The sequence below is a fragment of the Grammomys surdaster genome, unplaced genomic scaffold (genome assembly GCF_004785775.1).
Source record: "Grammomys surdaster isolate TR1022 unplaced genomic scaffold, NIH_TR_1.0 64, whole genome shotgun sequence".
Lineage (NCBI taxonomy): Eukaryota > Metazoa > Chordata > Mammalia > Rodentia > Muridae > Grammomys > Grammomys surdaster.
In genome coordinates this window covers 5,187,333-5,210,339 of record NW_021604566.1, presented here as the reverse complement: position 1 = coordinate 5,210,339, position 23,007 = coordinate 5,187,333, and the positions used below count along the sequence as shown (strand labels likewise).

Below are 23,007 nucleotides of genomic sequence, written 5' to 3'. Positions count from 1 at the left end.
TTTACCCACTCTTGCTGGCCTGGGCTGCCAAAGCCTGATCTTGCCTCAAAATGGAAAAAGAAATTTGTTCAGTTTTATTATACAGAAAATTAACTCTAGAATATTAATGTAATGTTACCCAGTACTCATAAACTCATATTTAATCAATTACTACATTTTTAAAGTGAAGAATTATGCATAACATTTTATGTTGAGCATACTAACTTCTGTCTGTATCGTCTTTGTAAATAGACTAGCCATGTTTTGTGATACACAAGTCATTATGAGGTAATCACAGAGTAAAAATGTTATCCAGTTACATAATAGAAATAAGGAAGTCATGAGAGACAAAATGGTAGGATAGCCTGAGATGAGCTGGAGTCTTACATTGGCAGGAAGGCTAGAGGTGACATTCTCCCTGGGTTTGTAACTGTGCTGGACAGTAATGGATGATGAAACTTGAGTAGCTTTCTCTTTGTGTCCAAAGGCATTCTCTGTTCATTCGCATGCTGCTTAGAGAAGATTCTGCTTGCCACACGGTCCTCTGGCACTGACTCTGAAGTTCAGTTTTACCCATGTCTCTAGTCCTCAGGGATGCTATTATGTAAAGATGAGCAGCTGGCCTGCCTTCTATTTCCTGCTAGTCCTGCTGCTTGGACAACCCTTGAAGGCTTGCTTCAGTCATCAGAACTTCTACCTCATGCAGCTGGGACTGCTTACAGTGTGAGCCTTGCAGAGCAGGAAGTGCTGCCTCCTGGACCCTCATGGCCTATCCCAGATGCTCACTGCTTCCTTCCCTCGGCCCCAGTTCCATTCCCACATCATGTGCTTAAGAACATTACTTTGGCTTCAAAGAATTTGACAATATAACCACAATGCCTGCTTACCAGTACTGAACTTGGCATTTAACAGAGTTCTGGTCTACCTCTGACTCTGAGTTTTCCACTGACATGGTACCCTACCTATTCGGAAAGTCCATCCATTTCAGTTTGTAAATAATTCATTTTCACATACATGCTTTTTACAAGGAGACACATCAAGATGCTTTCTACCTAGATTATTTTTCCTGCTTTGTACTTCATTTTTGTTTCAGAAAAAGCTTGCCTGCTCAAAATGTTTCTCCAAACGAAAACTTTAGGTGATGGAAACAGCATTATGAAGTAGCTTTATGTCATAGAAAAGAGCTGTGTCAGCTTTCTCATTTCTCAGTAGGTTCCACCTCTAGGTAGAGTAGAAACCTACCTTGAAGTGCTCTTGTTCCTGATGAAGATAGTCTGTACAGCAGAGCAGTTGTCTCTCACCAGACGGATTCCGTCAGTGCGAATGGCTGACTGGTCAGGGTCCCACAGGACAAGTGAGGGAGATGACCGCACAGAGCTGCTGCTACTGCTGCTGATGTGTGTGGGGCGGATTGTTGATGAGGAAGGCATCCTATACCATTTTGTACCTCTTTTCTGACCTCCATATCTCTCTCCCCTGGGCAGTAGCATGACAACATAACTGCTTATGTCTTCAGTTTGGAACTTGAAGAATTTCCTTAAGTATTTAGTAATTTGCTGTTTTCTTCTTTTCCTTATTTTTATCACATGTTTTTTCAGATTGGTTTTAAATCTGGAAATGTGAGAGGGAGCAGGTGTTGGGCAATAAAGTTCAGTTAACTTTAGTATCAGATAATAGTTTGGGAGAAACTGGGAGTAAGAGTCAATGCCTAGTGCTCATAGCAGGGGCTGTATAAAGTAAAATACCTGGGGGACCCTGAAATCTTAGTATTTGAGAGAATAAACAAAGATATAAAAACTCCATTAAGATGCTAAGGGGATGTTAGAAGTTTAATGAAACTTGTTTTAATCTTGAAAGAGTTCTCATTTCACATAACTTTTAGTTTATGTCTGATCATCATTACAAGCTATTAAACCAGTAACGTCACTAGTAGTCAAGATCAAGTGGTAAGGTATTCTGTCTAGTAAACTTCAATATGACTTTGTCATCATGAATAAAATTTCTCTCTAATAGCTTAGAGTTATTTTTCTTTTGCAAAGCAGTATCTCTTTAAATCAAGTGTTACAAAGTAGTATTAACTGGTTTTAAAGTTCAGTTCAGTTCTGATTTTATAAGCAAAAGTAGATTTTTGAATTCTGTGTTCTAGGACTTTCTGGGATAACGCATTACAGAATACAGCTTAGAGAATTAGCCGAGGCTGATGGACTTCCTCCAGTATACCCGGTTATAGCATAGCTGGGATTTGAAATCTGTTTTCTTTATGCTCCTGGGCATGCTGATATTAACTCTCTGATTTCTGATTTCTCACCAAACTGTAAGGAAACAGTATGAGGAAAACTCCGAGATACAGTTGAAGGACTACAGCTAGTCTTCTAAGAGAGCTGGGATTAATAAGGAGGAATCATAGGCTCCAGACTAATTTTAATATAATTAAAGAAGCCAAAAGAGGTAGAGGAAGTGGAGCTGGAGAGATGGCTCAGTGGTTAAGAGCACTGGCTGCTCTTCCTAGAGGTCCTGAGTTCAATCCCAGCAACCACCCGGTGGCTCACAACTGTCTACAATGGTATTTGATGCAGTCTTCTGTCTGATGCTCACTTCTGTCATACATGCAAAGTGAGCACTCGTGTATAAATAAATAAAATCAATAAAAATTTTAAAAAGTAGAGGAAGCTGGAAGGAAACTGAGTCTTATTTTTTTGGAAGTCCTCTGAGGGATCACAGCACAGTTGACTGGAGAGCTGAGGCTTTGCTACCTTGAGTGTGTCCTGTGGCCTTACGTACTCTGTGCTCAGATTCATAAACTCTTCTTTCTTAGCCTTACACCTGAAATCGTCAGTACTCCCTCCTCCCCAGAAGAAGAGGACAAATCAATACTGAATGCTGCTGTTCTTATTGATGATTCAATACCCACCACAAAAATTCAGATCAGGTTGGCAGATGGAAGTCGTCTCATACAGAGATTTAACAGCACTCACCGGTAAGCTGCTCTGCCAGTTGGGGGTCTTTGTGTTCGTATCCTGTTTCATCTACAGAAAACTGTATGAAGCTTACTGCATAGATGGAGGTATTACATTTTTTAAAGTACACTTTTGACAGAAGAATATTTAAAAGGATAGCCACTACCTACAATAAATGAAATAGCCATAATTTTAGTAAATTATCCAATCCATCCCAAGTTCAGAGAACTCAAAGATAAAAGCAGTAGTTTTGCATTGTCATCAAAACTGCATCAAATGGACTCAGATTTAAGATAATAAGACCCTATCAGGACTTTCTCAGTTAAAATGGTGGTCACTGTAAGCTAGGCATGGTTGTACTCACCTGTCATACCATCATTTGGAAACTCAAAACAATTAGAAGTTTGAAGTAAGTCTGAAGTACATGACAAGACATTCTCTCAAAAGGTTAGTGAAATTCTAATCCGACCTCTCTGTATAGCAACTTCATAATGTAAATGTGTGGTGTGAGTAGTTTATTTCGTTGGTACAGAATCTCTAATACACTGTTTCATTGTCTCTGATACTCACTTGAATATAAATATTTCTCTGAACATACGAGTACTTTTGTTTCTCACTAAGTATAAGACCCTCTTGTGCATTTATGGTCTTAGTTAAGTTACTAGGTATATGTGAGAGTAATTTTTTAAATTGTTTTTTTTTTTTACTGTTTTTTTAAGGATAGGATTTCACTGTGTGACTGTGTAGCCTAGGCAAGCCTAGACTCAAACTCAGACTTGTACCACCACACATAGCTTTTACATGTATGGATGGGTGCGTGTAAAATCCTTTTGGTAATGTTAGACAGCCCAGTGTCCACAGATGACTTAGACACTAAGGCTACTAATAATTCTTACTCTGAAAACAGTAAGACTTATACTTTTAAGATAGCATATTGTTAATACTTTATTTTATATATAATTCACTTTAAGATTATTTTTTTATTATAAATGTATACTTTAAAGTTATTTTTCTTTTAAAATCTGAACTTTCCCATCAAAATAATGTATATTAAAGAAAATTATAGCACCTTTAAACAAAAGTTGTGATTATATAATTTTTATTGTGAGAATGATTTTTACTAAAAATGTCCTTTTTTTACAATAAACCATTTTTACTTATTCCTTCAGGATTCTGGATGTACGAGACTTTATAGTACAGTCACGTCCTGAGTTTGCAACTACTGACTTTATTCTTGTGACTTCGTTTCCAAGTAAAGAGCTAACAGATGAAAGCGTGACACTACAAGAAGCAGATATTCTTAACACTGTGATACTCCAGCAGCTAAAATAAAATTGATCCAACCTGTGTAGTGGCATATAGGAGTAGGTAATGTTGTCCATATTAGAAAAATACTTCTAGCATAAAACAACCAAATTATTTTTTTTATTCAGATAAATTCTTGTCTTGCTGCTGTTCTGTCTTTCAGTCTTTGTCTAGATAAATTTAGACAAAGAGTAGATCTTGATGTTTGAATTTTTTGTTGTAAGGCTGGCTTATATTGATAGCTTGTAAATGTTTAGACCGATCAACTTCTTACATGCTCAATGCTAATGTAATAACATTTCCAGATGAAATGAAAAGAACCCCTTTTTGGTAAATGCATTTGATAAAATTTGCACTCAAGTTTCTTAATGTAGCAGTGACCAGTAGCCAGAAAGGATCCTTTCTCTGTAACATATCCATAGCGTCTCCTCTGAGTCTGAGGTCGTTTGTTCATACAATTAAGATTTTGCATATTCTTTTTACATATTGTTTAAACTATTTTAGTACCACAAAATACAGTTTAGCCTTGTGTTTTATAGAATTACAACTGTCATAAACTAAATTTGAATAGATAGAAAAGTCATCAGCTCTTGACAAGATGTGATAGACAGCACTTTAAACTCAAAAAATTATAGTCCCTTCCAGAGCCTGTCTGGATCACAGTCATACATTCAATCAGCATTTTTATAGGGACTCTATTACACATAGAAACACTGTTGGAGGTGTTCAACACATATGTGTGTATGTGCCCAACACATAATATATTCCTCAGTGTACGAATTCAGTCTGAGAGGCTGAAGTAAAAATTACCAGCAAGATATTTGTGTTTCCCTAATCCAGGCATTTCTTGGATGGCATGAGTAATACCAGGAATGACAGAAAAGCTTGTTGCCCCTGGCCTCCATTCTATCCTTGGTCACCATTTCTGTGTCATTTCCTATTGCTGACATAAGAAAATACAGAATTGATTACTGAAATAGCACAGATTTATTATTTTAGTACTACGTAAGCTGAAAATTGAACTCATGTTTCTCTGTGCTAGAATCTAGGTGTTGCTGGGACTGCATGGGGGCTCTATAGAGAATCCCTCCCTGGGTGCCGAGCCTCCAGAGGCCACTGTGCCCCTTTCCCATGGTGCTCTCCTTCATGTCACAGCCAGCACTGCATCTCTCTGACCTGTGGTTCATGCTCCTGACAAGGATGAGATAGGAGGAGCACAGGGCACTCCGTCGTCACTGCCGAGTGTGGACTTTACAGTAACTGTAATCATTCTCCAGAGTTGCTCTTTTCTGACTCCCTTACATGTTCATGTGGTTGCAGGGATTGACATGCTTTCTTACCCCAGTCTATACTGTCGCAAAGATTCACTTGCCAAATAAAGTCACCCCATTCACAGGTGCTCAGATACCCCAACCTGTTGCATTGATTCAGGGTCCAAAACAGGGTCCAAAAATCCTTATCTGGATTTTATTGACTCAGAAGTCCCAAATCTCATTAAGATTGTCTAAATTAAGTTGGGGTATCCTTTCTACCTATGACAGTAAAAATGAATTATCTGCTGACAAGTAAATGGTAGGACAGTTATAAAATATACTGTAAACATTGACCTGTAAAGGGGCCGGAAGCAATGGAGAACAGAGTCACTGGTACCAAGGAACACGGAGTCAGACAGACACACCGTTCAACGTCTAAGGCTCTAGGATAATGTGTAGCTTGTATAACTCAGTCCTCTGAGTTTTGACTGCCCCCCCTCCCCGTCATCTTCCTTTCACAGAAGCCACAGAGCTCGGTTCTTCCTTCTGTTGTACTGTGTGCCCTTCATGCTACAGTAGCAAAGGTCTGTCAAGAAACTTCAAGATCTCCTGTGTGCCATGGAGATTAGGTCCATTAAATAGGATGCTCTTCCAAGAATCTTTCTATGTAACATAAATAATCCCCTCTCTAATTTTTACTTTTTCAGAGAAAACAGAACTGTGTCATATGCATGATCTCCTCTGCAAACCTTTTTATTACATGTGTGTCTGTGTGTTTGTGTGTGTGTGTGTGTGTGTGTGTGTGTGTGTGTGTGTGTGTGTGTGTGTTTGGAGAAGCCTGGTGTTGATGTTGGAAATCTCCCTCAGTCTCTTTCCACCTTATTCAGGCAGGCTCTCGCCATTAAACCCAGAGCTCACCATTGCACCTAGTCTGGCTAACCTGCCCTGGGGATTCCCTGTCTCCACCTTCTGAGTGCTGGAATTGTAGGCAACCATCCTACCCACCCAGCACTTTAGCTACTGAGCCATTTCCTCCGCGCCACCCCCACTCCCCCATTCTCTAAAGGTTATACAATCACCTCATTTCTTTCTATACATCAGGTTTTCCTGACAGTGCTGTCATTTTTTTTAAATACCTTTTTTAAGTGTTAGTAGTTGTTTGGTAGACTAAGTATTCTTAGAGAAGCCCTGCTTTCTCTTTATAAATCACCTCTCCACACAGTGTTTCTATTTACTGTCAAACTCTATTACAACCAGCAAAGAGGACACGGGTTAAAGTTTACTTGAAAATTTCATCTTAGTCTTAAGCTCGTCCTATACAGATTCTGCTCTGCACATATCTGTCCAGCTGCACACTGAGGCTGATGGAATCCAAAGCCACATGCACCGTTTGGGATTGTCCCAGCAGCAGAGCCCACTCCCTTCTGGTTGGCCAGAATATGCTATAGAGGACCTAGGGATTGGAAATGAGCTGGGAATTTGTTTTGTAGTCTTTTTGATAGAGTCTTGCTGTATAATCCCCAGCTGCTCTGGGATTCATTAGGTAGACCATGCTGACCTCAAACTCAGATCTGCCTGCCTCTACCTCCTGAGTGCTAGGATTAAAGTCCTGTGTCATCTGAGAGCTAAGATAGTTTGTTAAAACAAGATCTCTGTGGAGAATCTTTCTCAATCATGTAGAAAGCAAAGACTTCAGAATCATTTCCCTCACTGTTCAGGCCCTGCCCGGCACTTTTTCCTGTGTTAAATACAATGTGGGTAACAGTTGTAGTTCAAAAGATTACCAAAGCCAGCTATGGGCACACATGCCTCATCCTACCACTAAGGAAAGACCACTGTGACCTGGAGGATACCCTAGGCTACAGTATGAAACTGCCTTTAAAAAAAAAAAAGGAAACATAATTTCAGGTGGAGCAAAATTAGGGCTAGAGAGATGGAATCAATAGAGCAGGTGTGAGGAGGAGAAATTGCATGCACAGAATCCATGTGAATCCCATGAGGCATGGTGGCCACCTACAGTCTCAGGACAGAGATGATACTGGGACAGGTGGCTAGCTAGACTAGTTAGATGGGATAGTTCCAGATTCCACAAGAGATCCTTCTTCAATAAAGAACAGTCAGGAAAACGTGGTCAGCTTCAGACCTCTGGGCACACACATGGGCATGCATACTCATGGGTCTGCCTCCTCCCCAGCATACGTACATACGTACGTACATACATACATACATACATACATACATGTGCAAAAAGAAAAAAAAAGAATACCTTAACCAGTGTAAACAAAAGGGCATTACCTGTTTTAAAAACAGGAAAAATATATCTAAACCTTGTAAAATAATTTGAATTTTTCTTGTAGCCTTTTCATCCACTATGTGGAATGCCTACAAATGCATATACAAAAAGAATGACTGCCATTTCTGTGTGTAATTGGTTTCTAAAAGACAGAAGTGTGCATTAGGACAGAGACTCGAATGCCCACAGAGATGACTAGTACCTTCACAGCCACTGCAGGGTAGGCTTTATTGAGAGTCCACTTACGTTCTAGTCAACATCACTTTTAAAAGGTATGACTCTCACAAGACACGGTGGCCACAATGAGCAGCTAGAAAAGTGTCTGAGGACATTTGTTTTAAATCATTATGTAATAAAAGGTTTGCAGTATCTGCTTACAAATAATGTTTTCATTGAAACTCATTGAATATGATTGTCAAATTATCCAGGATGTGTAGATTTGACTTGAGTATTTTCATATGACTTCATTAACTCATATGGCTGAGTTTGCCTTTGCCATTTCTGTTTTACCACACAAATAGATTCAGTTATTTTTTGACTATTTGTCCCTGTGTAGTTCTGAAAACATTGGCATAAAATATATTAGTATAAGGTACATTCAGTTTCCCCTTAAGATTTTGTATCCATGTTCACAATACATATTTGGCCAATATTGCCAAAAGTTAACATTTTCATGCTCTGAAAATCTAATTTTAGTTAAAGAGTTTATAAAGGAAGTCGGGATGCATATGTAAGAGAGTGTGTGTGTGTGTGTGTGTGTGTGTGTGTGTGTGTGTGTGTGTGTTTACATAGTCCAGAACAATAACCTCTGTGGCTTACAGGTAATACCATGGAACTTAACAGTTTTGCCTCTTAAAGACCACGTTGCCAGGATCTGGGAGCCCCGGGATGCTCTTTAGAAGGTTTGCTTTCCTTTAGATGAGTGGTTATGTAGGAAGCAGACTCGGAATCACTTTAATCCACAGCTACCTTAAGAGTTCCCTTGAATGCTGCAGTTGATTTCAGAGAAAGCTCCTTAAAGGAGAGACATCAAGAAAGTTAATGTGTCAACACTGACTGTATCATAACACTCCCTTTTGTTGCAGGACCAAATAAATGACTAGTAACACAGTAGGGTGGACTTAATGACCTTGTACAAAATTAGCAACACAATCCTTTTTCTGTTGACGAATTGTCTAATTGCAACAGGGAAAGGCCAAGGGACTAAGGTTGAGGGAGTGGTAACTGCCCCTGTGTTAACATCTTTGGTGCCCTGCCTTTCCCTCTGCAGTCTGCATCAGCTTGGTCCTGTGTCTGGGTACTGGAACATTCAAAAAGACTATTAAATGCCCTTTCGACTTTGTGCCTCTGACTTTGTGCTCTCCTCTACGCAGTGTACATTTGAATATTGTCTTTCAGAACACAATTATAAAGGGTTCTTTGATGTGTTCTTCATATTTAATGTCTTCCTCATTTTATTTTGATTTTTTTACCTATATGACAAAGTCTTATTTCCTTGCTAACTTTGCCACTTTTATTTTAGGGTCAAGAATGATAACTCACTTTTAGTGTTATATACCAATCTGTGTTAATTTAAAAGTAGCAAATGTAAATAATACATACCTTTAAGAAATGGTAGCCTTGAAAATCATATTGTGAACATAGTTGAGAGCAAATGGACAAACCTGCTTTAATAGCCTGGAATTTGTACTGAGGTTTAAAGCTGTAAGAGAAGTAATGTCTTAAATGTCCTTGTTTTCTATAAATGCATATAATGTTAAGTTTAATATTCCCAGGCATGAGGTATTTATTTTTATTTATGTAATAAAGTTGTATCCAAATACCATGTTTTTATGTTTATAAAAATGCATAATAATGAGTCTAGGAATGCCCCCTTTAAAACATATAAATATTTATAATGGAAGTATTTGAAATATTGTGCACATAGGTACTGTATAGCAGTTCAAGCTATCTTTCTTTCTATTCTGTACTATTAAGCATATATGTCATTCCTTTTTGATGAGGTGTACATATCTTAGAGATGTGTGTGTTTATTTCTTATTGAGGCCTTATTGAGATCAGCATTCCCTACAGCCACGTTATAGTTAATGTCACTGTGTTGTATAGCTTGTCCTGATCTTAGCTTAATAAATACAGTTTGCTCAGAGAAGCCTCCTTTTGCGCCTCCATGTGACATCCCTATCTCCATAGCCCCCTTACCCTGTTGACAGGAGCTGCTCCTGGTCTAGTAACTTAGCTTCTCACCTGCTAGCACTTCTCATTCCCCAGCATCTCAGAAAGGGCAAGGACTCTGGTCCACTAGATCTCTAGGCAGTACCTTACATAAGAGTTTCTCTGAATGGCCAAGTAATTAGTAAGAAAATAGTAGTCTCTGGATGCTGGGTAATGTATGCATTTATATTTCTAAACAGAGATTCAGAATGATACCAAGAGCTGATACAAGTAATAGCAAATGTTTGTAACTTTATTGGGTTTGGAAAGGAGAAAGGATTCTGGAAATGCCTTCTTGGTTCATTTCCAGGACTAATTGCATGTGTAGCATAGTGAAAGTGGAGTGCCCAGTGGCTCTCTTTGGTAAGGGCTGGAAACGCCCAAGGAAAGCCTTCCTGGGGAACTAACAGCATGAGATGCCAGGGTGTTTCTGAGCCCCAGTCAGTGTGTGCTGGTTCCAGAAGTGTGGCGGTAAGGGGGATCCTGCCATCATCCTTGTCTGAAAACACATTCTCTGTCTAAGAGTAACTCTGACCTATGATACACTGAGGGGAGAAGGAAATGGTCTGTACAACAGACATCCACTTTCAATGATAGAGGAATGATGTGCAACTGGGATGGTCCTTGGAATTTTCCATCTGTACTACCTTGTCTCTGTTCTCCTCGGTGATCTGTTAATTAAAACCTTCTGCTGATGAACTGAGCTCTGCTCTCTACAGCCAGATCCAGTGGAAAGTCCTCCACCTGCCTAATGGTTTCTACCTGTTACTCAAAAGCAACCATAGGGTCACTAGTCACAGTCATGTAGTCTGATAAGAGTTCATATCTTTATGCAGACCTCGGTGCTGACATATCTATTCACTTTTCATTAATTTCACATGACGACTGATGCCCTTAAAATGTGAAAGAGCAGTTCAGAAAATATAACTGTAGTAAATTGAGCATACCCTAAAATATATTTAATAACCTTTCATATTAAAAAGTTGCAGAAAGTCTAATGGTAATAGAGCCTTTAATCACGTGGCACTCAGACGTCTTACATAATCGCGCTTGAGGAGCTGTTGACTTTGGCCCGACTCTGAATTGGCTGCACCTATAAAGATGTCTCACTTTCATTATCTAGTCTTCTTGTTCTCTGACTTAACTGTTGTGCAATCTCCCACGCAAGCAGAGGCAGCAGAAAGGACCTGTACTTACAGATTTCCAAATAACCTTTATAACCAGATAAGAAAGTCTGCAAACAGGCATGTGTTTCAGTGTTCTTGGAATTATTTTGAGAAAGATGATGTGGTGAAGGTCTCCATTTTGATATCCCAACACAGTTATACATATAAACTCAACTGATTCATTTTTTACTTACAAACATGCATTTTAATTATATTTGATAAAAACTAGCACTGAAGTTCCTAACAGCAAGAAGTATTCTCTTTACAGTACTTGAAATAAATCACTTTTAATACAGCTGTATTCCTTCACAGGCATCTGGATCTCTTTCTGTCTTTATTTTTGTTTAATCTGGTTTTGGCGTAAGGAAGACGGCAGCATACTGATGCAATTTCAGGTTTTACCCATTCCTCGATGATGTTTGCTATGAGATAAATTCAACTTGCACCCAGTTGTAAAGGGCCACTAGACAAGTCACAAATTATCTTTCACTTCTCCTAAAATGGTAGTTTTTTTTTTAATAAAGAGGACCCATCTTTATTAGTGAAAATAATGAGATGTTTACATTTCTCTTTAAAAAATGAGAAGTGTATCTATTTTTATTTCATATGTGCAAATAAATCTCAATTTCACTTTTATGAATGATTATGGAAAGCTGTTTTCCTGGAATAATGGCATTTAAATATACTGAAAAGCATGGTTATTCATTCTTTCTACTGTAAATCATAGTTGATGCCTGCCTTTACTCTGTACATGTCCAAACATGCAGAAGTTCTGTTTTGTTTTGATCACATACCATGACATCTCCGACTTAGATTTTGGATGCCCTGTTGTCCGTTTTTTCAGAACTGGGAATTAACCTTTAGTGTGGTACATGTTGGGTATGTGCTCTGTGACCGGTCTGTATCACACACCCTTCATATATTTCTAAATATGGCTTCCCTAGGCCTTTTTTTAGATTCCTGGGAATTTTGCTTGGAACAGTAAGTTCTCCATGCTAAAAGGATAGGGAGAGGAGCCAGGTGTGGTCAGGGCTGAGCCAACAACAGGGACAAGGCAGCACATAGTGATAAGCTCTCACGGAGGGTTACAAAGCTGTGGTACAAACATGCCCTCTGTCAAGAGTGTTTCACATACAAAATTAGACTCACACTGGAGCCAGTTCAGCTGCCAAATACCTGTTAATTGGATGAATCTCAAGACATTATCATTAACTATATTCTGAATGGCTCAATTATGCAGGTCAGTTCATGCTAAAAGCACAAAGGACATCGGAATTTTAAATGAGATGTCTCTACAAATAATAGTAACTTAAAATCCTCTCTCCATGCATTATTTCATATAGCCATTCTGAGATCACTGGAAGGTGAGAGGAACAAATAAGATTTTTTGGGAGAAATGCTAACTGACTTCTAGAAGCACTAAGTAGGGATGTCAGCATTCCCTTCATCGTGGCTGTGGTCTGTCTGCCATTGCTCTACCATTTGGGGGAGGTGAAGATGGAACGATGTTATCCCCCACACAAGGCACAAGATAAAGATGCGAGCCTGTTTACTGTACGTTTTATGTTAACAGTTGCCTGTAAATACAAAGACCCAAGCGTCCCCACTCCCTGGAAAGCTTTATGCTTAGCTCCCTTGAGGAATGGACAGCTGTAATTGGACAAATGGTCATAGCTGAAGCAAGAGATCCAGCAAGGCCTGAGGGTTCAGGGGATTCTCCCTGCATAATCCATGGGCCTGTGGAACCCACGATGGAAGGACAAAGAAGAGACTGAGTGCTGTTTTCATTCTGGAGATTTCAAGTCTTATCATTTTGAAGAAGAGGACTTCTGGTTTTAATAGTCACATCTAGAGGACTGGTGAGTCAGGAGCTAGAGACTTAACTTGGGGACACTTCTTGGACCCTACAGTTCCTTTTGAAGTTCTTTACATGCCAAAGTGCTGTGTTTTATGTTCGGAGCCCCCATCTTTTTTGCCTCTACTGTCTATGTGTAGGGGAGGGCCTACATGAGGTAACAATTAGTGAAGCAATGTTCATGGTTTTCAACATCATCTGGAAATAAATCCTTAGGGCCAAAAGATGTGTGCATACATGCGTGCATGTATGTGAATATAGCCCAGTCCAGGCTTGAGCTCACTGTGTAGCTGAAGTTGCCAAACTTTTATTTTGTAGGTTATATTCTGTTTGAGCAAATATAGTAACTGCTCACTCAATTCACTGTAATTTGTTTCTCTCAAATCTCCAAAACTCACCTACCTAAAGCTGGACAAGGTCTCTTGTGTCTGATCTTGCAGCTTCTCTCCTAAAATTGGAGGGTTAAGATGGAGAATTCCTGAAGCTCATAGGACAGTTAGCCTGGGTTACATAGCCACAGACAACAAAGAGACCCTGTCTCAAGTGAGATGAGACCAGCATTGGGCTTGTCCTCTGGTCTCCATATTCAAACATGCCAGCACACACATGCACATTTTTTAAAAGTTTGTTTACAGTATTTCACTTCTTTTAAAAAAAAAGCAACATGTGACAATAGGCAGAAAACCTGCATCTCTACTGTCAGTATGTGTAGGGGAGGGGCTACATGAGGTAACAATTAGTGAAGCAATGGTCATGGTTTTCAACATCATCTGGAAATGAATCCTTAGGGCCAAACGTCCTGGTATCTCAGCCCTTGTTCAGGTACTGCTGATGGTAAAGCATTGTGAGTCTGTGGTTACTTATTTTCTCCACCAGGGGGTGTGGAGACACTAGGAAAGATTTTCATCAGTATCATTGCATTTGCTATAGTGGGATCAAAAGTACTTGTTAGTTACTAGAATTAACCCAGTCACGAATAATCATTCATCAACGCCATTTGTGACCTGCACTGTCTGTTCTCCCTACTGATTTGATAGCCTATTGTGATTAACATTTCAGTAATGTAATAAGTTTATAAACACATTAGTGCTATCACTTCAGTAGGCCCTGGGTTCTTTTCAGTGTGAACACTACTTGAGTGAATTACATACAAAGCTTTCCCCCTGTAAATCATGCAGCTTGCCTCACTGTGTTTAGTTTCCTCAGTACGTTATCCATTTAAATGCACTGACATAAAATTTACTATTATTTCCTTTTTAAAATTCACATTACATTTCTTCCTATTTGTTTGCCTATATTCTGTTTCTTGGATTTCAGTTCTTGGTTTTCTTATACCTTTGCAATTATTAATTCATACCAAAGTCAAATACTTTGATCTGTATCTCTCAAAACCTATGATGCAAATGTATAATTACCATGTCCAGTAACAGAGACTTGAGGGGCAGAATTCCTAATTGAATGGGGATTAGCATAGGAGTTGAAAATCCTAAATTCCTCATACCATGAATGTAGTAGGGTCTGTCAGAGAAAGAGGACTAACAGGAAATGCACATGTGTGCACATACTCATTTAGGGTTATTAAACTGGCTAATAAAATCATAAGCTAAATAATACTACTGGGGTTTTCTGTAGCCTGGAAAACTGAAGAACAAGGTAGATGCTCATTCATGGAGACAGAAATTCTGAAAACAAGAGGAATCAGTGATTGAGCCATAGTACAATGCTGAAGGTCCAGATGCTTCCTGAGGAGTCAAAGGATGAGTCTGAACCTGGCTGTCTGTGGGCAATGGCAGTAGAGAAAACATGCCTACTCAGAAGGCAGTAGGCCACTTTTTATTCCAGTCTTCTAGCTTGTTGGATATGGCCTCATCTTTACTGTGGGTCACTTCATTGACCTACATCCCAGTTGTCTCTATAAATTCTCTCACAGACATACTCAGGAATGTACTTTACCGGTTCCCTGGATATCTCTTCCTGGTAAATGTGATAACCAAGATAAATCATCCCCATCAATGTTGAAGTTCCCGCTCTCTCCTCTGCAGAGTGCAGCTATCAGACACTGTTAGTTTGTACATCCACTGTAGAAAAAAGTCCAGCTCCTCAGCCACCATTACTCAGTATATAGCCAAAGGGAATAGCATGCCTGCCTTGAAGTATTTTCATCCCTGTGTTTAATGCAGCATGTTTACAATAAACAGGATGTAGTATCAACCTAAGTGCCTACAAGATATTAACAGATAGACTGATGCATGGGTATAACAACACGTTTAGCCTTTATAAAGATGGAACCCTTGCCATTTGTAATAACATGGTCAAGTCTGGGAGATGTTGTGCTAAGGGAAATAAGCCTAAGGCCAAAGACAAATACTACATGGTTTTATATGTGTGGGAAGGGAAAACGTGAGCTCATTGTAACCACAGAGCTGTTATTACAGATTGGGATGTGAATGTCATTACAGACATGGATACTGACTCATCTCCACAGGCTGAGTTATAAGATGAATAAGCTCTGAAGGACAATATAATACTAAATGTGTGCTTGAAAATTGCTGAGCAGATCTCAAGTGTTCAGCACAAAGTGTGTGTAACATGATACACTAATTTCTTTCACTGTGGTCATCACTACAGTTATGTGTGTCTGTCAATATGCCACACTGCACCTCAAACACATACAATCTCAGTAAAGCTGGAAGATAGAAACACAGTCCTTCAGTTCTGCTTCTGTTTCACAAAAGTTGGTACTTAATATGTGCCTGAAGATGCAAAGATGGATTTAAAAATAGACAAATGATGGAAATCATTAAGAAGGAATAAGTGAATTTAGGAAAATATAGCTTGTGTTCTCTTCCTTGTTAGTTTTCTGGTAGGAAATTTTGACAAGTCTTACTGGAAACATTTTAAGAGAATGTATACTTACTGTTCAAGTGCCTGTCTAGCATATACAAAGTCCTGGGTCCAATCTCTACCAAGAAACACACATACATACAGTCTAGTTACATGGGTGGGATATCTGGTGAAGAATGACATTCACAAATATAGTCAATAAAAAAATTTCAGGACCACTAGGGTTTTCTCCAAACTCTAATATGATATCCTTAAAGCACAATGTTCAGTGATCTTAGAGTATCTTATAGAACATAAGGAGTTCATGATAGATTCATGTGAGAAATTCATGACACAAAACAAAGAAAATAAACTTTCTTTAGGAATACAATTTATTTTCGTTTGCTGGGTTTGTGTGTTCACTGTTTTAAACCAAATTTTGATCTCAGTTGTCACTCTTCACGAAAACTGAGCATATAATTTTGAATAAACCATTGATTACATGCTTGAGAGAGGAAAACACAATGTAAACTCAGATTATCTTGTCACCAGAAGTATGGAAACTTTCCAAGACCAACAGAGTACATCTCAAGAGCACAAAACCAGGTCGATACATTCCTTACCACTTACTTTGGCATTGGTTGAGAACATGGAGATACATATAACCAAACATACTAGGTCAAAAATATTTTTAAGCCCACCCTGACTCTGTAGCCATTAAGACCTCTGTCACCATTTGAAGTAGCCTTTAAGCCAACTCTGTATTGACAATGGATATGTGGAGGGAGGTATTATTTTTCCTCTCCAGTTGGACTTGTGTTTGTGAGTAATAAGTAGGCCTGTTCTCCTACAGCAGAATGTGAGCTAATAACTATAAATAATAAATGAACCGAGCTCTTCCCTCTTCTCTTGCTCTCTTACTCTCTTCCCCCTCTGTCCCCTCTCTCTTCATTCCCCTCCCCCTTCTCTCCACGTGCTCATGGCCTCTCTCTCTCTCTCTCTCTCTCTCTCTCTCTCTTTCTCCTCTCCTGTCTCTACTACTCCCTCAACTCCCCTCCCCATTCCCTAAAAAAAAAATGAAATGATAAAAATAATCATTTTGAAGCCCCAAGTGAAATTGATTATCAGTGTTAAAATTAGGTGATAGGTTGGTAGGGAGATAAACTTGGTGTGTGATTTGCCCAAGTAATATCAAAAATATTATATTCTTATCACAAGACAGTGGCAGAAGGAAAATGAAGATAAAATTGTATAGTGAAAAATAAAGCCATCATTGTTATTATTATTTTAATTCACTGACCAAATCTAATGGGGTGATGACTGGCTATTAATACCTACCTCCTACTGCTCTGTATATATGGATATGCACATACAGCCTGTAGTATGTATATATCTCCTGGGTTTTGTTTTCTTGTTTGCTTGCTTGCTTTGTATACAATCTTGCTATGTAGCCCTGGGATCGCAGCTGTGTGCCTCCTCAGTTAACTCATCATTGCTACTAGCAAGCCTTCCCTGAAAATTTCCAGCCATAAAGAGAGATGAAATGACATCATCTGCCAGAAAATATTTAACACATTCAGAAAGACAAATGTCATGTGTTCTCTCTCATATGCATAATGTAAATTGTAAATATATATATACAAATAAGACGTGAAAATGGAAGAAAGACTGTGTGAGGGAAAAGTGATCAAAGGGATAGGGAAAGCGAGACTGGAATAAGAACGGTCATAGGGCAAAGAAAATGTGCTCATGTTCTTCCTCATATGTGGAATCTACATTCAGCTTTTATATAAGCATATATGTCCATATGTGTCATATATATGAATGTAAGTAAGTTACACACATATATACATATAAATATCATAAACTCTACTATTTTTATAAACCTACATATACATATATATATATATTCCCTCCATTCCACTTGTCAGTAAGAGTCAGTGCACAAAGTACAACTTTGTGAAAAAGAGCATAGATTGAGACTCCTGTTAGACGACACCCAAGTTACTAAGCCTCCTTGAATCAATATTCTCATAGGGAAATAACATTAACAGAAACCATCTGGGAAGTGCCTGTACCCAGCACCTTAAACATCAGGACTCTCAAGGCTTGTTGCTATCTGCTCATGCATTACCCTTCACCACCGCTCAAACATTCCTGCAGCAGTGACCTCAATGTAAGGAGGCCAGCGGACCTGCAGTTCCAGTATGAACCAGTCTATTCCTTCAGTTCCTCAGTTTTCAAATACAGACTGAAGAGCACTGGTCTGAAATGCTTGGGACCAAAAGTTGTAGGGTAAAGGGGCTAGGAAAAGAACACCCTGTCCCCAACTTGACCCGCAGCCTGAGACACTGGACAAAGGAAAAGCACTCTACCCCTGTTTTAACCCTAAGCTTAGAGACTTGGAAATCCCACCCCTTGACTCAGTGTTAATGACCAAACAATGTTTCCTATCATAAGATGCTTTCCCACTAAGATCTTGTCCCTGAAGATCTTATAAAAGCATCTCCTCCTCCAGCCCTCTGAAGTCTCTTTCCATTCAGATGCAGCACCATCCTTTTCATCTTCCCAATAAGTCTCTTGTGTGAGGTTTGTCACATGGTGTGACTTTGTAGAATTCCTTGACTCCAGACCACCAGGATGCCTTTGCACCATAAAAATCTTTACAAACGTCTTTTTATTTTTACTTCCTGGACTTTGGAGTATGACATATTCCAAATAAGAGAACATCTTCCTTGTCTACCTTATATATGTACACTTGCGTGAAAAAAAAAAACCCTTTTCTGAGAAACACAACTCACACATCTATAGTGAGACGTCTTCAAAGTCCAACTTGGTTAACTAATGAGTTTTATTGGGGCTCCTTATGGAAACAGAAATGACTCAAAGACAGCTACTTCACAAAAGCCCACCCCAGCATGAGTGGCAGCTACCAATCACTGGAATCCTAACAAACACACACTGCACAGCCTGCAGGCAGCTCAACAGGTTTGAGAGTGTCCTTTCCTGGTGCCTCAGTTAGTCTAACCCTCTTCCATGCAACCCATCTAGTTTCTGCTTCTTCCATGCTGCTAGCTGGTGTGGTCTCAGAATCTTCTTTGTATCTTTGCTTGTCTCAGAGGGACTCTCTTCAGTTTTTACCACTTGCCCTTGGGAGGGAGAAGCCGAGTGAAAATGGTCAGTTTCAGGGATTTTCTCAAATTTTGAGCTGTTTACTTAATGGCTTAAACTCTTCTGCAATTTGTATATGGACAAGGTATGTTGAAAACCACAAATAATTTTGGAAAGTGATATTTTGGCTATGCATAAAATTTTTAAAACTATTCAAGTGTGTGTGTGTGTGTGTGTGTGTGTGTGTGTGTGTGTGTGTGTGTGCAGTGCCCCAGAGACCAGAAAATGGTAGTGGATCCCTGAAGCTAGAGTTACAGGCAGTTTTGAGCCATTTTCTGTGAAGGCTGAACTGAAATCTAAGTGCTCTTAACTGCTGAGGCATAGCTCCATCACCCCAAGATGTGTTTCTTTTAACTGCACAGTATAAAGTTCAGAGGAGGGCTCAGTGGGTAAAAGCTCCTGCCACCAAGCCTGACACATGGTGTGAGGAGAGAAGTGATTCTACAAGTTATCCTCAGACTGCCACCTGTATGCCACACTCCGTCTCAACATACACAAATAAATAAATGTAAGCAAAAAACTCAAGTAAACTGCTCCTTAAAATGTTAACTGTTGTCAGACAGCGTTGGCACACACCTTTAATCCCAGCACTTGGAAGGCGGGGGCAGGTAAATCTCCCAGTTTGAGGTCAGTCTGGTCTACAGACTGAAGAGTGAATTCCAGCACAGCCAGGGCTACACAGAGAAACCTTGTCTCCGAGAAAAAAAAAAGTTATCTGTTACTAACACAAAAAATGATGAAATGGTTTGAGTTGAGTCTAGGCTTTGCACACAGGTGTGGACTTGACCCCTGAGTTCACTTATAGCTGGTGACTTTCTGTCAGGATATGTCTGTCCTCTTCGGGCCTCACCTTGCTGTCCTACCTTGCAGTGAGCTGGGCTTCTGAGAACTGAGGGTGGTTTTAACAACTGCTGGCCTTTCCCTCTACCACCCTGGAGATTAGCCTGTTTATGCTCTTCTTTCTCAGTTCTTCTAACTCATCTCTGGTTATTTTAAGTTTCACTTAGTTTCATTTTTAATTCTAATTTTGGTTCTTATGGTTGTTCTCATTCATTCTCTCTCACTCTCTGTAAAACTACAAATTTATCCTTTGTTGTCTGTGTTATATTCCTGTTATATAATTTCTTTTATATAATTGTTCATTTCTCATAGGCATTAAGCAATTCAATGATCCCTAATACTTTCTCACTTTGAAACAATATATTTTTTCCTTTACTGATTCTTCCTAATTCCCTAGCTTTTGACATCGTAAAACTAAAGTACACAATGTTAAAATACAAATTTGCATGTTCCTACATCTCTGGTGGCTTTATGTTTTCTTTATCTTGAAAATTTCCTCTGAAGGTGTTTAGTATAAATGTGTGAATGCTTCAGTTATCAAGTGGAACCACTTGGGTTCCATTCCCTGTCACTATCAATTTTCAGAAACATCTATAATAATATCTTTTATAAATATCATTATTGGGGGTAGAGGGCAATGTCTAGGACATGCCAGAGACCTGGGATTGGGGGAAGCCCCGGGGTGTCTATGGGAGCGTTCCAGTTGAGAATATGGATAGGACTAGGCAGGACTCCCAGTAGAAAGATAAGGACAGCAACTCACCCACAAAACCTTCGACCCAAAATATGTTCTGCCTAGCAGACGTACAGAGACAAAGATAGAGCAAAAATGGAGGGAATGGCCAACCAATTACTGGTCCAAATTGAGACCGATCCCATGGGTAAGCACAAATCCCTGACAGCATTAATGATACTCTGTTATGCTTGCACACAGAAACCTAGCATAAGTGTTCTCTGAGAGTCTCTACCCAGGAGCCAATGGATAGCTATGCAGAGACCAACAGCCAAACATTAGATGGAGCTTGGGCATTCTTATGTAAGAGTTATAGAAGGGCTGAGGTACCCAGAGGAGATAGGGGACTCTATAGGAAGACAAACAGAGTCAACTAACCTGGACCCTGGGGAGCTCCCAGAGACTGAACTACCAAAGAGCAATCACAAGTTGAACCTAGCCACCCCCAATCCACCCCCCCCCCAACACACACACACATATGTAGCAGATATGCAGCTTGGTCTTCATTCGGGTCCCTCAACAGACTGTCTCTGAAACTGGTGTCTACCTGTGGATCCCATTTCCCTACCTGGGTTGCCTTGTCTGGTCTCAGTGGGAAAGGATGTACCTAGTCCTGCAGTGACTTGTGGCTTGATGTGCCAGAGTAGGGGTGGGGTAATGCCCAGAGGGGTACTCCCCTTTCAAAGAAGAGAAGGGGAGGGAAAATAGGAGAAGGATCTTTGTGAGAGGATGCTGTGAGGAGAGGAGGAGCTGATATTGGGATGTAAAGTGAATAAATAAACTTTTTTTAAAGAAAGCCTTTCTACATTAAAGTCAAGAAGAGAAGTTTGAGAAGGGAATAGCACCAGTCATAAACATACTGAGGAGCATCTGAACCTGTGGGAAAAAATAAGGCCACAGCAGTGGTGGAGTCCCAGAGGCTTTCCACACTGTGGGTCCCACATACACAAGAAAGTCTAAGGTTCCAGAGGCTGGGGGTGTTGGCAGCGGCAGGCCCCAAAGACACGAGGAAGTCGTTGGTTCCAAAAAGGTTTATTGTCATGGTGGATGGCGGATGGATCTGGAAGTACCTCCGTAAAACTCAGGACAGTCCCGAGTTAAATAGGGAGGGAGAAAAGGGGAGGATCTGGGGAGGATCTGGGGAGGATCTGGGGAGGCATGCTTAATTTGCTCTGCCCTCTGGCCTTCATTAGTATGTAAATCCCTAGGGCCTGAGGCCTCTAGTCACACCCTCTACCTGTGCACTTTGGGAGAGGCGTAATGACCTATGTGACTGAACAATGTATGTCTATGGAGACGAGACTGCAGTCAGGACTCTGGGTTCTGGGGGTACGGCCGAACTCCTGCCGGTTCTCACGTAGAGTCTCAGGGTTCTAGGCCCATGCCCAACCATGAACCAGGATACCCTTACGAAGTCCCACATGAACCCTCTGAATTTATGTAGCCCAAAGTGAGGATGGGCACTATAACATTCTGATTAGGTTTTAAATCATAGGCCTCTCATCCAGGCAAGCTTGCCTAGGTAACACCAATGCCAGTGAACACCCATCCAGACACAGGAGTGGAAGGTAAGAAACAAGCAGAGAGACATTTAAACAGAACACTGCCAAGCACGAGTGTAAAGCACTCCTTCCTTCCTGAATCTCAAAATGCATATTGCAAGTGATTTGCAGATCTTGTCAAGACCCCCTGAAATAAAACTGTATTTTCTGCACCCCCAAAATATCATTATTAAATCTGAAATCATTATGCTCTCTGATCTTCAAGTATTTCAGGAGTGTGTAGTTAAGATCTGATTGTCTCATCTTAGTGCTACGCCTCCTGGCCTTGATGGTCTCTCTTAGGCCTGTTACCATAAACCCAAATAAACTCTGCCTTCTATTTAAAAAATATAAAAAATCTGGTTTTCTGTATTAACTGATGTCTAATTGGCTTTGTTTTCAAATAATTCAACACTGAAACTGGCATAGTTGCCATTCTCTCTGCCTTAGCCCTTATTTATTAATAGTGGGTATTTCTCCATATTTTTATTGCAATTTATTTCACATTCCTCTCATTTCTGTTGGAAAATCAAAAATCTGCTACTAATTCATGTGTGTCTCTGGAAAAATGACTCAGAACTCTGTCTTCACTTGCAAGATAAACAACAGCTAATAGTATGTTCCAAACTTGGGGAACTAATACATGATACAGAGATAGTTACATATTTGTAACCATACCCAGCCCTGAGGATACAATGTTAGGAGGGAGCGGGGAGGAGAGAGAGGAAAGAATACATGGTGGGCAAATATGGCTCCAGTTCCCTTCCTTCTAATTCTTGTCTGAGATAGATCCTAATTCTTATTCCATATCGAGCCTTTCCCAGCATTCTCCAGCATTGCCAGCTGACTTCATTTTCATGAGCCTCCTTGGCCAATTTGA

At 39.9% G+C, this 23,007-nt stretch overlaps 1 protein-coding gene across 1 annotated transcript in view; it reads left to right on the top strand.

Annotated features, from left to right (window-relative positions):
- Ubxn2b (UBX domain protein 2B) overlaps positions 1-9,933 on the top strand; it is a 29,583-nt gene extending 19,650 nt beyond the window's left edge. Inside the window, exons 7-8 of the mRNA XM_028769949.1 lie at positions 2,795-2,956; positions 4,106-9,933. Of these exons, the coding sequence (XP_028625782.1) occupies positions 2,795-2,956; positions 4,106-4,268 (325 nt within the window). The 3' untranslated portion in view covers positions 4,269-9,933. The remainder of the gene's footprint in view (positions 1-2,794; positions 2,957-4,105) is intronic.
- The last annotated feature ends 13,074 nt before the right edge of the window (positions 9,934-23,007 follow it).